This window comes from Pseudonaja textilis, chromosome 14, assembly GCF_049901715.1.
Source record: "Pseudonaja textilis isolate UNSWEBS1 chromosome 14, rPseTex1.2, whole genome shotgun sequence".
NCBI classification, from domain to species: Eukaryota; Metazoa; Chordata; class Lepidosauria; order Squamata; family Elapidae; genus Pseudonaja; species Pseudonaja textilis.
The window spans coordinates 8,136,379-8,151,171 of record NC_142003.1 but is presented as its reverse complement, the minus strand read 5'-3'; the positions used below and the strand labels follow the sequence as shown (position 1 = coordinate 8,151,171).

At 42.5% G+C, this 14,793-nt stretch overlaps 2 protein-coding genes across 3 annotated transcripts in view; one reads left to right on the top strand and one right to left on the bottom strand.

The window, feature by feature from the left end:
• The window catches only part of TMEM204 (transmembrane protein 204), a 28,567-nt gene extending 14,781 nt beyond the window's left edge, over window positions 1–13,786 (top strand). The window contains exon 3 of the mRNA XM_026704204.2: window positions 10,758–13,786. Within this exon, the coding sequence (XP_026559989.1) occupies window positions 10,758–11,002 (245 nt within the window). The 3' untranslated portion in view covers window positions 11,003–13,786. The remainder of the gene's footprint in view (window positions 1–10,757) is intronic.
• The window catches only part of IFT140 (intraflagellar transport 140), a 76,592-nt gene that overhangs the window by 38,015 nt on the left and 23,784 nt on the right, over window positions 1–14,793 (bottom strand). The window lies entirely within an intron of this gene.

The window sequence follows — 14,793 nt, the reverse complement described above, 5'->3', positions numbered from 1 at the left end:
AGTGGAGCAAGTGGCCAGTTTTAAGGTTCTGGGTGTTACCCTAAAAGAGGACCTGACCTGGGATGCTCACATTGCATCCCTGGTCAAAAGGGCCCAGCAGAGATTATACTACCTGAGACAACAACAACTGAACGAAAAACAGCTGGTGACCTTCTAATGCTGCATCATAAGAGTGTATCTTTAACTTACTGCACCCTGTATGGTTTGCCAATTGCACCATGGCAGCTAGGAAAGCGCTCCAGAGGGTTAATGTCATTGACCAGAGGATCATGGGTTGCCTTCTCTCCTCTTTGGGAGAGCTTTATAGCTCTCACTGCCTTAAGAAAGTTCAAAACATTCTTAAAGATCCATCTCATCCTGGGCACCCCTTTTTTTTTTTTTTGAACTATTACCATCTGGCAGACGGTACAGGATGATAATAAAAACAAGGACAAAATAGGCTGAAAAACAGCTTCTATCCCAGCAGTAGCTCTTTTGAATTCTACTGTATAGTGCAGTGTTGGTGCAGTGTTGGTGATTTTCAATTCAATGTGTGGACTGTGAAGGATGTGTGCTTGTGTTTATTTTCATGGTCATGATGTGCACTGAAGATGGGGTTTGATTTCGTTGCCTTCTCAGCTTGGTGGCTTTCTTGCAGACGTTTCATTACCAAGAGCGATAGCAATAGAAATAGTGTTTAGACTTATATAGTGCTTTGGCGGTGCTTCACAGCACTCTCTGAATGGTTTACAGTGTCGGCCACTTGCCCCCAACAATCTGGATCCTCGTTTTATCAACCTCGGAAGGACTCAAGGCTGAGTCGACCTCGAGATGGTCAGGATCGAACTCCTGGTTGTGGGAATGCAAAGTTAGCCTGAAATACTGCATTTTAACCACTTGCGCCACCATGGCTCATTACCCAAACTAGGTACTATCACTAGCACTTATGATGCTACCTAGTTTGGTAATCAAATGTCTGTCAGAAAACAACCAAGTTCAGAGAACACTAAGAGCCCCACGGTCCTCCTCCTCTGCAAACCCCATTCCCTTCTAGCACTGATGATGCTACCTAGTTTGGTAATAAAGTGTTTGCCAGAAAACAACCATGCTCAGAGATCCTCCTCCTCCTCTCAAGCAAACTTCACTCCCTTCTAGCACTGAATATATTACTTTGTTTGGTAACAAAATGTCTGCAAGAAAACCACCAAGCTCCGAGAGCACCAAGGACCCCACAGTTGTCTTCCTCCTCCCCCCACCCAATTCCATTCCCTTCTAGCATTGACCATGTTACCTAGTTTGATAATGAAATGTCTGCAAAAAAAAAAACCCACCAAGCTCAGAGAGCACCAATTTACATAAGTATTCCAGTGACTCTGAAAACATTATTCTTTTTTTTTTTTTAAAAAGAAATAATTCCAAAATTAACAACAGCAACAACAAATAGAGTTGTTGCCATAACAGCAAGCCTCTCAGATGAGGGGACAGCCAACAAGGTGATGTGCACATAATAATTTGGCTCAGAGCTTTATTTTCATTCTGGCTTCATAGTCCGCAGACCTTACAATTGGTCGCATCCCAAAAGAGAAGAAACATTACCAAGAAAGCAGAGCGTTTCAGCCAAACCTACCTCAAATACCCCAAACAAAACTCTGACCTTGGCAAGCGAACCCTCGCCATCTCACTGACATGATGGCTCTCAGCCCTGCCTCACTTCGACTTCGGCCACCTGGCTCTGTCCTCGGGAGAGGTGCATCCTCTTTTTGGAAAAAAAAACAAAACAGAACCCTAACAAAATACAACTTTAGGAAGCGGAGAGGAAGGAAAGAGGGAAGGAAGTACTATTGCCCTGGCAGTTCCAGGACTGGACAACCAGCCGCACACCTTACAGGAAAAAGCTGTTTGTTTTGGAAAAGGACGGTGGTGAAATTAAAAAGCGGTTTTGTGCGGAGAGAGCTTTGAGCTAACATCCCCAGGTTTGCTTCTAGAGGTTTCTCTTTAGAGAGATCCATTCACATCAGAGGTGGTGAATTCAGCAGGTTCTGACCGGTTCTGGAGAACCGGTAGCGGAAATTTTGAGTAGTTTGGAGAACCGGCAAATCCCACCTCTGACTGGCCCCGCCAACCCCATCTATTCTCTGCCTCCCATTGAGTCCCAGCTGATCGGCTGGGTCTCCTTTGGTTGCCCTGCACAGGAGAACGGAGCTGGAAAGCAGATTGGTGGGGTGAGGAGGGAATGGGGATTTTGCAGTATATCCTTCCCCTGGAGTGCGGTGGAAAATGAGGATTTTACAGTATCCTTCCCCTGCCATGCCCAACAAGCCATGCTATGCCCACCAAGCTACACCCACAGAACTGGTAGTAAAAAAATTTAAATCCCACCACTGATTCACATGTAAGAATCTGAACAACCGATGCAGAAGTTCAGCAGATTGGACGGCTGCATCTGCTCGTAAGTGGAAGACCACTGAAAGCAATCTCACAGTCCAAGAACAACATCCCATATGAATAACAATATGAAGTTTTGTAAAAAGAAGGGCAATGATGACAATGGAACTCGCAAGTGTGACATTGGTCTGTGGTCTGTTACGCTTAATCCAAAACCGTGTCTCTTAGCTATGTCGTACGGAGGAATTCACTGGAGAAAGCAATTATATTTGGAAGAGTTAGCAGGAAAAGGTAGCGTGCTGGTTAAAATGCAGTATTGCAGGCTGACTCTGCCCACTGCCAGCAGTCCGATTCTCACCAGGCTCAAGGTTGACTCGGCCTTCCATCCTTCCGAGGTCGGTCAAACGAGGACCCAGATTGTTGAGAGCAATAGGCTGCTTAGACGGGGCTGTAGAGCCTTGTGAAGCGGTATATAAGTCTAAGTGCTATTGCCACTGCTAAAAGGAAACCAGGCCATCAAAGAACACAATGGCTGGACATCCATCAAAGCTGACCCCAGCCAGAGCATAGAACAACTCAAGGAAGCAATGCAAGATCGGGAAGATGTGGAGAGACCCGGCCCATCGAATTGCCAAGAGTCAGACGCGACTGAATGAATTTCATCGTCATCATCACACTTAATCCATTCTGGAGCTGAAGGGATTTCTGAGTTTTATTTTATACCCAGTTTGGCTTCATTTTTTCCTTCAGAAAAGCTGTATATTCATTTAAAGTCTTGCACGGCTATCGATGATTTATGCATCACAAAGAAGACACATCCTTATGGCTGCAGGATAAAGTATCTAGCAAATGATTCGGATTGAATAACATTACATTGAGATGATAGGTATCATATTAAAAGGCAAATTTTAGAGCGGTTTGCCATATTAGCTTGTCACTTTTAACATAAGCACCCAAATTATATTTGCTGGCTAATTGCACGCATACATATTTTCTTGGGAAAAAATAGTGGGACTTACTCTGAAGAATGTCCTTTTAGCTTTTGATGCTAATTCGTGCCTTTCATTTTGACTTCATATTTCCATTTGCTATCAGAGCTCAAACTGCAGGACCTATTTCTACTGGTGACAAAGATGCCACAATGAAACATTACAACTGTGGATAACCTACAATCTGGGATCCCGTTGGTGTGCAATAGCTTGAGGCAATCTACAAAATTCTAAACATTCCAGCAGCCACCTTTACTATTGCCAGATTTTGCTAGTGTGGTTTAAAACTAATCGTCAGCTCTCTGGTCAATAGTAAAATTGGATAAGATAATTGGGTGGAACTATTTTTTATTTATTTTTTTACAGTGAGATGAAAAGCTTGTTAAGGTGAAACCCAACCTAGAAGTAGGAAGACATTTCCTGACTGTCAGAACAATTAATCAACGGAATAGCTTGCCTCCTGAATTGTGGGCGCTGCATCATTGGAGGTTTTCAAAATTACACTGGACCAGCATTTGACCAGGATGGTATGAGGTCTCCTGCTTTGAGCAGGGGTTGGACTAGAAGACCTCCAAGGTCCCTTCCAGCCCTATGATTTTATGTTCTTAAAGGATTCGTGACAGACAGAAGGAACATCAAACAAGCTTTGATCCTGTTGGCAACAGTAGGGTTGCTTATCTTCGGCCACTGTCTTGCTTATTTGAAAAAAAAAAGTTGAATTCCGAGGAAGCAGCATTGACAGAAACAAAGATTAGAATTTGCACTTTAGCACTAGATCTGGCTCTCTGCCAGGACCATTCGAACAGGATGCTGGTTGTTCAGATCTCAAGCACAAGCTCACAAAGTAAGGTGGTCCCTACTTCGCCTGTCCAATCACTGACACTATCCTTTCCAAATTTCTTCCTCAACTCCATTATCTGTTTCCTTCCTCAACGGAAAAGCAACCCACTCCAAATGCTGGCTTGTTTGGTCAGGGATGAGAAAACAAGTCCCGATAAACAGTACAGCAGCCTAAAAATTAAATACCAAATCATCATTTTTTATTGAAAAATGAACACAGTTTTTTTTTTAAAGAGCCCGTGAATATTTTACAAAAAAAAAAAAAAAAGTTGTTTTAGCAGTTTTAGACATTAGGATATTTCAAAGCAATTCTGTATTTTTTTTTCAAGTTTGGCACTAAAAAAAAAAATCATGGATAACGAATATTTTCACCATGTTTATGCTTGACTACTAAAAAAAACCAGTTTGGTATTATTTACAAAAATATGCTTTTTAAAGTAAAAATGGTATATATATACATATACATATATATATATAAACCTGCTGCCTAATTAACCAAATTTAGTTGCATGTCAATTAATCAAGCCAGTTAAATACTTCATCTTATTATATCTCTTACACAGCCACTGCCAGTTGGGCAGTATGTAAATTTAAATAATAACAAAAGGATAGAAGAGAAAAAAAACTGGAGAAAAACCCTCAAATACAAAGACCTGCAAATAGAAGTAGAAGAACCGAGGCAAAAGAAAGTAAAGTACCAATGGTAATTTGGGTGCAATCCCAAAACTTCTGGAGCATCCCTTGAAGACTATTGGCATTGACAAACACACCATCAGTCAATTGCAAAAGGAAGCTTTAATTGGAACAGCTTAAATCCAGAGGCAATACCTTTAACACCATCAAAGAACATTTATCTCTTCCTGACCTTTGCAAAGGACATAAATAGATGGACAAAAATGCCAAGTCCAGTTTAAACATCTGGCTGGCTATGTGATGAACCATAACAATATTTTTTTTTTCGAAAGAAGTAGAAAAAAATGTTAAAATATAAGCCCGAAGAACTACAGGAAATAAGATTTAAAAAGTGCGATCCAGTTACTTGTAACAGGTCATTAAATAGAGGATGAGAATACACACACAGAGACACACACACACACACACACACACACACATGAACACCTGAAGAATTCCAAGGTTCTGTTGGAAAAAATATCCTTCTGGGTTCAGTTCCAAGTGGGAAAGAAAGACACCTGGAAACACGGTGACTACTTGGAAGGATGGTTTGACAGTGGACAGGACCACGTGGCTTGGCGCTCCAAAGTGAAAAAGTTGATCACATACTTCAAGACGTTGGGTGTAGGAAAAGAAAAAGGGGCAAGATGCAGAGAGACCCTCAGTTATATACCCTCTGTTGGGATTTGAATTGGAGCTCGTATTCTGATTGGTTGTCAGACTCCCATGGAGCCAAGCAGGGGCAACTCTGTAGACCAGTGGCCCCCAACCTTTTTTGAACCAGGGACCGGTTTCACGATTATTTATTCTTCCACGGACCGGTACCTGAGTAACGCGAGACTCCACCGCCATCGGGACAGCTCTTTGTTCGAAGCCGCCCCCCGTCTCTTCAAAGAAACTAAGGCGCAAGCACCCAAACGCCGCTTTCAAACCAAAAACCCGGAAGCACTTTCCAACCGAAAACCCGGAAGCAACCGAAAACCCGGAAGCAACCGAAAACCCGGAAGCAACCGAAAACCCGGAAGCAACCGAAAACCTGGAAGCTCCGTCGAAACAAGATGGCGGTGCCCAAGCTTTGCAGCCTAGTAAAAAATGATCCACGGACCGGTACCGGTCCTGGGACCGATGGTTGGGGACCCCTCCTGTAGACTGTCCCAAGTCCCAGGCTTGGTTGAGCCTTGATGGATGATGATTATTATGGCTCTACCCGGAGTAGATCTTTGTTATGTAAAATAGACTGGCCCAGGCCAGAGTAATGGCCCATTAGCAAAGGTGAAGGGTTGGCTGAGTTTCTGCCTCTGAGTGTCTACTTTTCTTTTTAGGGGAAATATTCTGCCTTTTTAGTACATCCTAAAATATTTCCTTTTCCTAGGAGGGGGGTGGGTGCTAACTTCCAACAGGTCAAAAATCAAAATTGCACAATAAAAAAATAAACGCATCGATGTGCCTGTGTATGTTAAAGGAAGTTTGGCCTTCATTAAAGTAGAGATTAGTGACATTTCAAGAAAAGGAAGGGCTCCGGGGTTCATCGTGCCCACTCTTTCCAGAGCTCCTTTCTCCCAGCCACAGAAACATTCCTTATTTTGCTTTCAAGAAAAAGAAAAAAAAATAAATTCTGGTGATGCAAGTCAACCTCTGAGAAATCCCTTCCACATTATTCATTCACTAATGTGCGGAGTCGGAGTTCAAGCCAAAGGTCCTGTGAAGGGAAACAGCCCTTGCTAACATCAGTGGGGTTTTTTTATTATTATTATTATTATTTTGAGTGGCCCAAGGAAATCTTAGGAGCTTTGTGGGATGAATAATGGATCCTTCACGAGGGGCAAAGCTGGAGGCGTCTCTGCTTAGACATTTAGACTGCATTTTGGGGTTTCTACGTGATCGGAAGCGAGGAGAGACGGGAACGGAGGGGGAAAAAAGAGAGAGGGAATCACAGCTACGGACTAGGAAGTCTGTTTCCAGTCACTTGGCCTGTTTCCACTTCCATATTAACTGATATGAATTACGACCGCAATGGGAGCCAGAATTTCCTTTGCTAGAGCAAGGTGGTTATTAAGTAAGTTACACCGCAGTTGTTAGGGGAATCGTTGCATTGATTAAGTTGTGAAGTGAATCTTCCCCGTAGCGTTTGCTTGTCAGAAGGTTGCAAAAGGGGGAATCACACGAGCCACATACACTGCAACGGTCGCAAGTATGAACCAATTGCCAAGTATCTGAATTTGGATCACCTGAATTTGGATGCTGCAAAGGTAACTTTTTTTCAGGGCCGCCATAACTTCAAACAGTCGCTAAAGGAACTGTTGTAAAAATTCCAGGGCTACCTGTATTTCGCGTTTCCCTTCCAGGAACATCCAGTGATACAATCCAAAGCAACCCACCTTGCAAATGAGATTTAAAAGAGCTTGGAAATCAGATAACAGATAATTAGAGTTGGAAGGGACCTTGTAGGTCATCTAGTCCAACCCTCTGCCCAAGCACTCTTTCTGACAAATGGCAGTCCAATCTCTTCTTGAAGGTGTCAAGTGATGATGCTCCCACAGGGCAACTTCTGTTCCATGGGTCGATTGTTCTCACTGTCAGAAAATTTCTCCTTATTTCCAGGTCGAATCTCTCCTTGTTCAGTTTCCATCCATTATTCCTTGTCTGGCCTTCAGGTGTTTTGGAAAAGAGCTTGACCCCTTCCTCCTCTCTGTGGCAAGCCTTCTAATATTGGAAGACTGCTGTCCTGTCTCCCCGGGTCCTTCTCTTCACTAGACTAGCCAGGCCTTTTCCTGTAACCGTTCTTCATAAGTTTTAGCCTCCAGTCCTCTAATCGTCCTGGTTGCTCTTCTCTGCACTTTTTCCAGAGTCACAACCTCTTTTTTATAGTGTGGTGACCGAAACTGGATGCAGTACTCCAGGTGTGGCCTTACTAAGGCTTTATAGAGTGGTATTAGTACCTCCCTTGATCTTGATTGTATCCCTCTGTTAATGCAATTTCGAATTGCATTAGCTTTTTTGGCGGCTGCTGCACACTGCTGGCTCATATTTATCTGGTTGTCTACTAAGACTCCACAGTTACTGCTACTGAGCCTGGTTTTACCTAGTTTCTATGTGTCCTTTTGGTTTTTCTTGCCTAAGTGTAGGACTTTACTTTTCTCTACATTGAATTTCATTTTGTTAGATAGGGCTCAGTGTTCTAGTCTGTCAAGATCCATCTGGACCTTAAGCCTATCTTCTTGGATGTTAGCTATTCCTGCCAGCTTAGTATCATCTGCGTATCTGTCCTGCGTATCTAGAGCGGCCCAGATGTCTAATCCTTATGACTAATAATTTACACTGGAGCTGGCTTGGTTGATCTTATATTGTCTGGGACACCCAAGAATAGATTTTTATCGCAGGAGGCTTGCAAGCCTTGCCCACGGATGCACGAAGGAGGGGGACGCACAGCCAAGCTGGAGACAGCAAGTCCCATTCAGGACTGACCCGTCCTTGCCCGCAATCCTAACGGAAATGGTATCTGCAGATCTTGATGTCTGTTTACCGCCCCTTGTGCTTATCCTAGCCTCCTCCTGAAACAGGGGCCCTTTTGTCTGCTTGAATTCCCTTCTGTTGTGGTGGTGGTTAAGGAAGTGTTTATGGGAGAAGGGGGAAGCTGGAGTTTGACACCCGCCTTCCTATTATGCAAGGCCGATTTGCTTCTTTATATATTGTTCTCCGTTAATGTTAATTAGACCTATAAATTACTTCCATCCATAAGTTCATTAACTAAACGGAGGAGGAGGAGGAGGAGGAGGAGAAGGAGGTCTTGCAAGAGACCTGTCCAGAAAGACCTCAGAAACTGTTGACACCTGCCCGAATGTGAAGTAGGGCAGCTCTCTGGTTGTGCACACAACGTTGTGGGTCAGATGTTTCGGATTCTACTTCTGACCCCTGGATTGATTTCCTGCGTGGCTAGACACATCTCCTCACCTCAGTTTCCTCAGCGGTGAAACCATGAATAACCGGATGTGTAGGATACACACGAAGAAGGAAGCGGTTGGTGGGATAAATACTTCATGTTCATAAAGATCTTCAAGACCGGCTGCGTTAAGAAAAGGAAAACATTGCCCCACTTTTAAAGCTGGACTCTTTCCTGCCATTTCGCAGGAGGAAATCCATCTCCAGATAAAGGAATTTCCCAGGAAAATTTTGTGGATGTGTTTTCCCATTCAAAAATATCCATGCTTCTGTGGAGTCTTCCTTGAAAGCATCTCGGAGACTTAAATTTTGGGCCTCTCTGACTTAAAAAACCAAGGGGGGCAAATCCTGTTGGGTGGGGATCTTTCTTTGTGACTCAGTAATTTAACTTGGCTCAATCAGATATTCTTCGGTGAGAAACTGTTGTTACAATGACAGAGTTCAAATCGTGTGCAATATGCAACGCGCATTCCCGGAGTGGCTAAGAAATCTTATGAAAAACAAAATACAGACATCCGCAGATACAAATTCGGAGAGCCTAGCTTGCAGAAATCTTCCCACGTGTCAACAGAATTGTACCCACAAATTTTGGCTAACCGCGACTCTACAAATACATGAAGGGTATACTCTAGTGTGCCAGATTCTTCCAACGATTGCGTCTGATTTAGGAAATCTTGAAAGCACAATCCTATCTATAGGATATATATTTCCTGTCCCAACCAACGAGGCTTGAGTACATGTGATGCGGGTCGTGGGTATAGATAGCTACTTTTCCCCGCCCAAGTATTTCTGAAGGAAATGAACACAACTTGCATTGTGCGTTCAACTATTCTTGATCACAGGGGGAGAACAGAGAAGATACAGTTGAAGTCTCCTCCTTGAGTAATGCCTAGAGCATGGGTGTCCAAGCTTTAGGCCTGCCTGGGCCACATCTGAGTGAAGAGGAATTGTTTGGGACCGAATATAAAATATATAAGAGCAGCGGTGGTTAGAATGCAATTTTGCAGGCTAGCTCACTGCTTTCTGCCAGTTCAATCTTAATTAGTTCAAGTTTGACTCAGCCTTGCATCCTTCCAAGGTGGGTAAAATGAGGACCCAGATTGTTGGGGGGCAATAGGCTGACTCTGTAAACCACTTAGAGGACTGTAAAGTGGCATTGTGAAGTGGCATATGAGTCCAAGTGATATTGCTATATAATATATAAATGTATATAAATAACACATTTCCTTCATTTTAAAATTTTTGTTGTATCTTCTGGGGCTGCATTACTAGCTGTTCAGGGCTGAGGGTTGGGCATGCCCAGCTTAGAGGTCAACATCATTTAGAATGGAGTAATTTAAATAATCATTTTGAGCTGCACTTTGGAAGAAAAGAAGCAAATTATTGTGGTTAGCTTCTTGAGGAATCTTTGAAAGAAAGACTGTCTGTCCATGCATGTGTGTGCCTGTAGGTCTTAATCCTATCCCTCACATCACAGTGTTGTCCTTCGTGCAAAATATTTGCCCCTCCTGCAGTGGTGGGATTCAATTTTTTTTTTTACTACCGGTTCTGTGGACATGGTTTGGTGGGCATGGCAGGGGAAGGATACTGCCAAATCCCCATTCCCTCCCCATTCCTGGGGGAAGGATACTGCCAAATCCCCATTCCCTCCCCATTCCTGGGGGAAGGATACTGCCAAATCCCCATTCCCTCCCCACCCCACTAACCTGCTTTCCAGCTTCGTTTTCCTGTGCAGGGCAACCAAAGAAGACCCAGCTGATCAGCTGGGACTCAGGAGAAAGGGAATAGATGGGGCAGAGCCAGTCAGAGGCGGTATTTGCTGGTTCTCCGAACAATGCAAATTTTCCGCTACCGGTTCTCTAGAACCGGTCAGAACCGTTTGAATGCCACTCCTGGATTCTGACATCACAGGAATATTATTTAACGCGAAATTCCAATTTCATCTTCCTTCAGGTTTCGTTCTGGTCATTGGCCTGGTGACTTTCTACCGCATTGGACCCTACACCAGCCTGTCCTGGTCTTGCTATCTGAACATTGTGGCATGTCTCTTAGCCACATTGGCTGCAGCCATCCTCATATGGAACATCCTTCATCGGCGGGAGGACTGCATGGCCCCCAGAGTCATTGTCATCAGCCGCACGCTGACCGCTCGCTTTCGGCGAGGGCTGGAGAACGACTACGTGGAGTCCCCGTGCTGAGAATATGGAGACGGAAAGAGGGAGTTGCAACCACACAGGCAGACTTAAAACAACAACAACAAAAACAACCACAACTGACTGCTTTCTTATACATAGGCGATGTAATTTAATACCCCAAATTTCACTCCTCCCTTAAGAGAAGTCCATCATTATGGGTAGTCTTCCGCTTACGACCAAAATTGAGCCTCTGGGGTTAAGAGGAGACATTTCTTCAGGGAGCTGTGCCCCGTTCTTAAGACCGTTGTTACGTTAGTAACTCGGTTATGAAGTGGATCTGGCTTCCACGTCAACTGTGCTAGTCGCAAAAGGGGGTTCCCCATGACCTTGGGAACATAGCAGCCTGGGTCATAAAAAGGAACCAGTTGCCGAGCTTTTGAATTTTGATCACGGGACGCAAAGGTCGTAGCGGTGAAAAACGGTTCTAAGTCACCGTTTTCAGTGCTGTTGTTTACTTTGACCAAAAAAAACCCCAACCCCGTTGTAAGTTGAGGACTACCTGCACTGCTTAGGTGTTCGTCTGTATCTGTCTGTCTGTCTGTCTGTCTGTCTGCCTAACTCGCTACATTATACAATGCTTTTCTTGATCCCAATGTACAGCCTAAGATATCAACAGCTCAACCATCTGGATGGGTTTTTAGCCAAAAGGAAAAGGAGTGAGGCAGAGCTAGGCTCCGACAGATTTGGGGGAGAATCTGGCAATGGGAAAAAGCAACTCTTTCTTTCAAGTCTAAGCTGTTCACATGAAAAAGTTACCAACAGATGCAAAGGCTCAGTTACAGAAATGTTCTTCCTTTGGAACCAGCCGTAAGAGCAGTCTGAAAAGAAGAAATGAGAGCTTGTTCTCTCTTTTCGCCCATTTGGTGCAACCCAGAGGGCTGTTGTTGTTGTTTTTTTAAAAAAAATTAATTTAAAGAGAATTAATTATGCAAACTGATTATTTAGCGTATGGCTCACCGTACACAGAGTAGCGATTTCTATATATGTGTGCGCGAAATTTGAGAGGCATCGAATCTGGCCAGAACAACTATTCTCGTTCTGATGCCAGTGTTCCCAAATCAAAGCCAACTGGGGATAATTGTACTGTTTTGGAAGGCTTGGCAGAAAGGCTTTTAACGGGGCATGAAATATTTAAGATTTCAGGCTTATTTGTCTTTTAAAGCCAATTTTGTAGAAACATTTCCATGCCACTTAACTCTTGATAAAGAGGTTCATTCTAAAGCTGCCGTTCTTCATCATATCTGCGTTACCCACATTAAGAAGAGTTGGCTTTTTTCCTCTTTCCATCATCCTTAGCAATTATTTAAATCGAGAATAGATGGCTGGGCGCTTTTTTTTTTCTTCTCCAAATTTGGCGCTAAATTGTAACTTTTATTTTTGCTTGAGTGCTTAAGCACTCAACCGTCATAAATATGAGTCTGAATTTGGATCAGGTGAGCAGGGAGAGGCTGCAACCTGTTGTTAAATCGAGGACTACCTGTGCTGAAATCTAAAATCAAACCAGTGCAGCTTCGGAAGGTGCTTCAATGAGGTGGGAAGACCAGCTGACTAAAATTACGGGAGGCAAGAATTTATTCCTTATTTATGGAAGGTGGGGGGGAAATCCATCAGAAATGGCTGTCAGATGAATAGATCCCTGATACCACACAAAGAATATTTGACTTTGATAGAACGTTTAGCAAAACATTGAACTAGTGAAGAATGATACTAGGGAGCTAATGACGGAGAGAAGAAAAAAAACAGATTGGATGATGAGGCTGTTGACCTAAATATTTAATGTCTCTTTCTTAGAGACTTTTGTAATATAACTGCTTCAAAACTTCGCTTTAGCTTTCCGCTTTCCATCCTTTTTTCTTCTTCAAGAGGACCCAAATTATTGGGGGTGACATGCTAACTCTGTAAACCACTTAGAGAGGGCTGTAAAGCTCCGTAAAGCGGTATATACGTCCGAGTGCTATTGCTATTCATTCAGAAAGGGAACAACGAAGCTTGCCCTTTGAGCTTCGTAGTATGACTTAATAGGACAACAAATAAAAGACATAAACAAGTATGTCACTCAGTACCTAAGCCTTAATAAGCAACCTGACCTAAAGCGGAACAAACAGGAAAGTTTGAGGAATAATTCTCGAGGAATTATTCCTATTCTGGATATAACAACTGATTTCTTTAAAACAATTGTGGGTAGCATTTTTCCTCCTTAGGTTACCCAACTGTTTAGAGGACCAAAACCCTGCTTTTAGAGAAAAAGTAATATAAGAATATGTGCAACATTTACAAACTACTTTGGCATCTTTAGCACTGTGTGTTATAGAATATATCTAGACAATAGATGTGGACAATTACGATTGAAAATAGTAAAACGGCTACCAATATAATCCTTTGGGCACCTTAATGTTGTTATAAATTCCTTTACCTACAGTATATTTCTACCTCCCAGAAGTCCTGTCCTATTAAACATGCCAACTAGGGTGAGAAAATTCACGTTGTTAGTAGACTTACGTTCCAGAGTTTACATCCCACTTCAAAGTATGCTTTGAGTCTTTTTTTTAGATTTAGAAAGCTGTCTTGCTGGGATTAAACAGACTGATTTTTTAATCACAAATTGGATTTCATTTCAACTTATCTGTCTGCTTTCTAGGAAAATTCTATAGCATAAAAATGTGCTCTAATTAACTGCCGTTTACCAAAAGATTTTAAATACTAGAATATTTAAGATGTATTATTTCTGCTAATATTGCAATAACCATCATTATAATGTGAAATTAAAAACGAATGGTTCTCCCCTGATTCCACCATTAGAGTTGAATTCGTGGTGTTTGTTTTAGACGTAGAAATAAAATTGAAACAGTAGATTTGCCTTTAAAGGAAAAAAGGAAAGAGCTAAGGAGGTTTTATATTTATATATTTTGGGGGCTGCCCCAGAAAGACCTGTCTGGCCCTTACTCCAGGAAACTCACGAGAGGGGAGGAGTTAATAGACTATCTTTTAGAAGTTAGTTACATGGCTTTTCAGTGTAAATGAAAATCGGTACATTAAGTACATGAATTTCAAGCTATAAGAAGCTTGATTGTCAATCAAAGGCTTGGATCAAGTTATTTTCCAAAACACCTGAAGGCAGAATAAGATGCAAAGGATGGAAACTAATCAAGGAGAGAAGCAACCTAGAACTAAGAAGAAATTTCCTGAAAGGGAAAACAATAAGTAGAGCGATTTGCCTCCAGAAGGGGTTGGACTAGAAGATCTCCAAGGTCCCTTCCAATTCTGTTATTCTGTCCCATATTGTCATTTTAAAAATGCTGGTATCTTTGGCTGAATATTATCGGACAACCTAGCTGTTTATATAATAAACAGCCCAATAATTAGCTTTCGTTAGTCAAATCTCCTGCATCAAGTCTATTTGCAATGTGCCATCCTAGAATAACTTTGCTGTGGGTGGAGAATAACAGAAATGTACAGGTCTTTTTTATCTAGGCAAAGAGGATCAAAGCATTCTTGAAGATCTGCAAAACATATTCCGAAGCAACCCAGGCAAACATCTCCTTGATTCACTGGTATGTGGAAAAGAAGGGAGGGGAAGCACAAATGGACTCGCCAAATTCTATTATTACATCATCTCTCAGTATAGATAGACTTCCTGTGGAGTTGATTGTTTTGTCTGGTTTACCTAATGGAACTAAAACTATGCGATAAAATTTGGGTTTCAGAGTAAGCGAAACACGAAAAGGCAGACAAAGAATGCCGTAAAAGGCAAAGTAAATGCAGCTTTCATAGCCAACGCCAGTAACACCACCTTT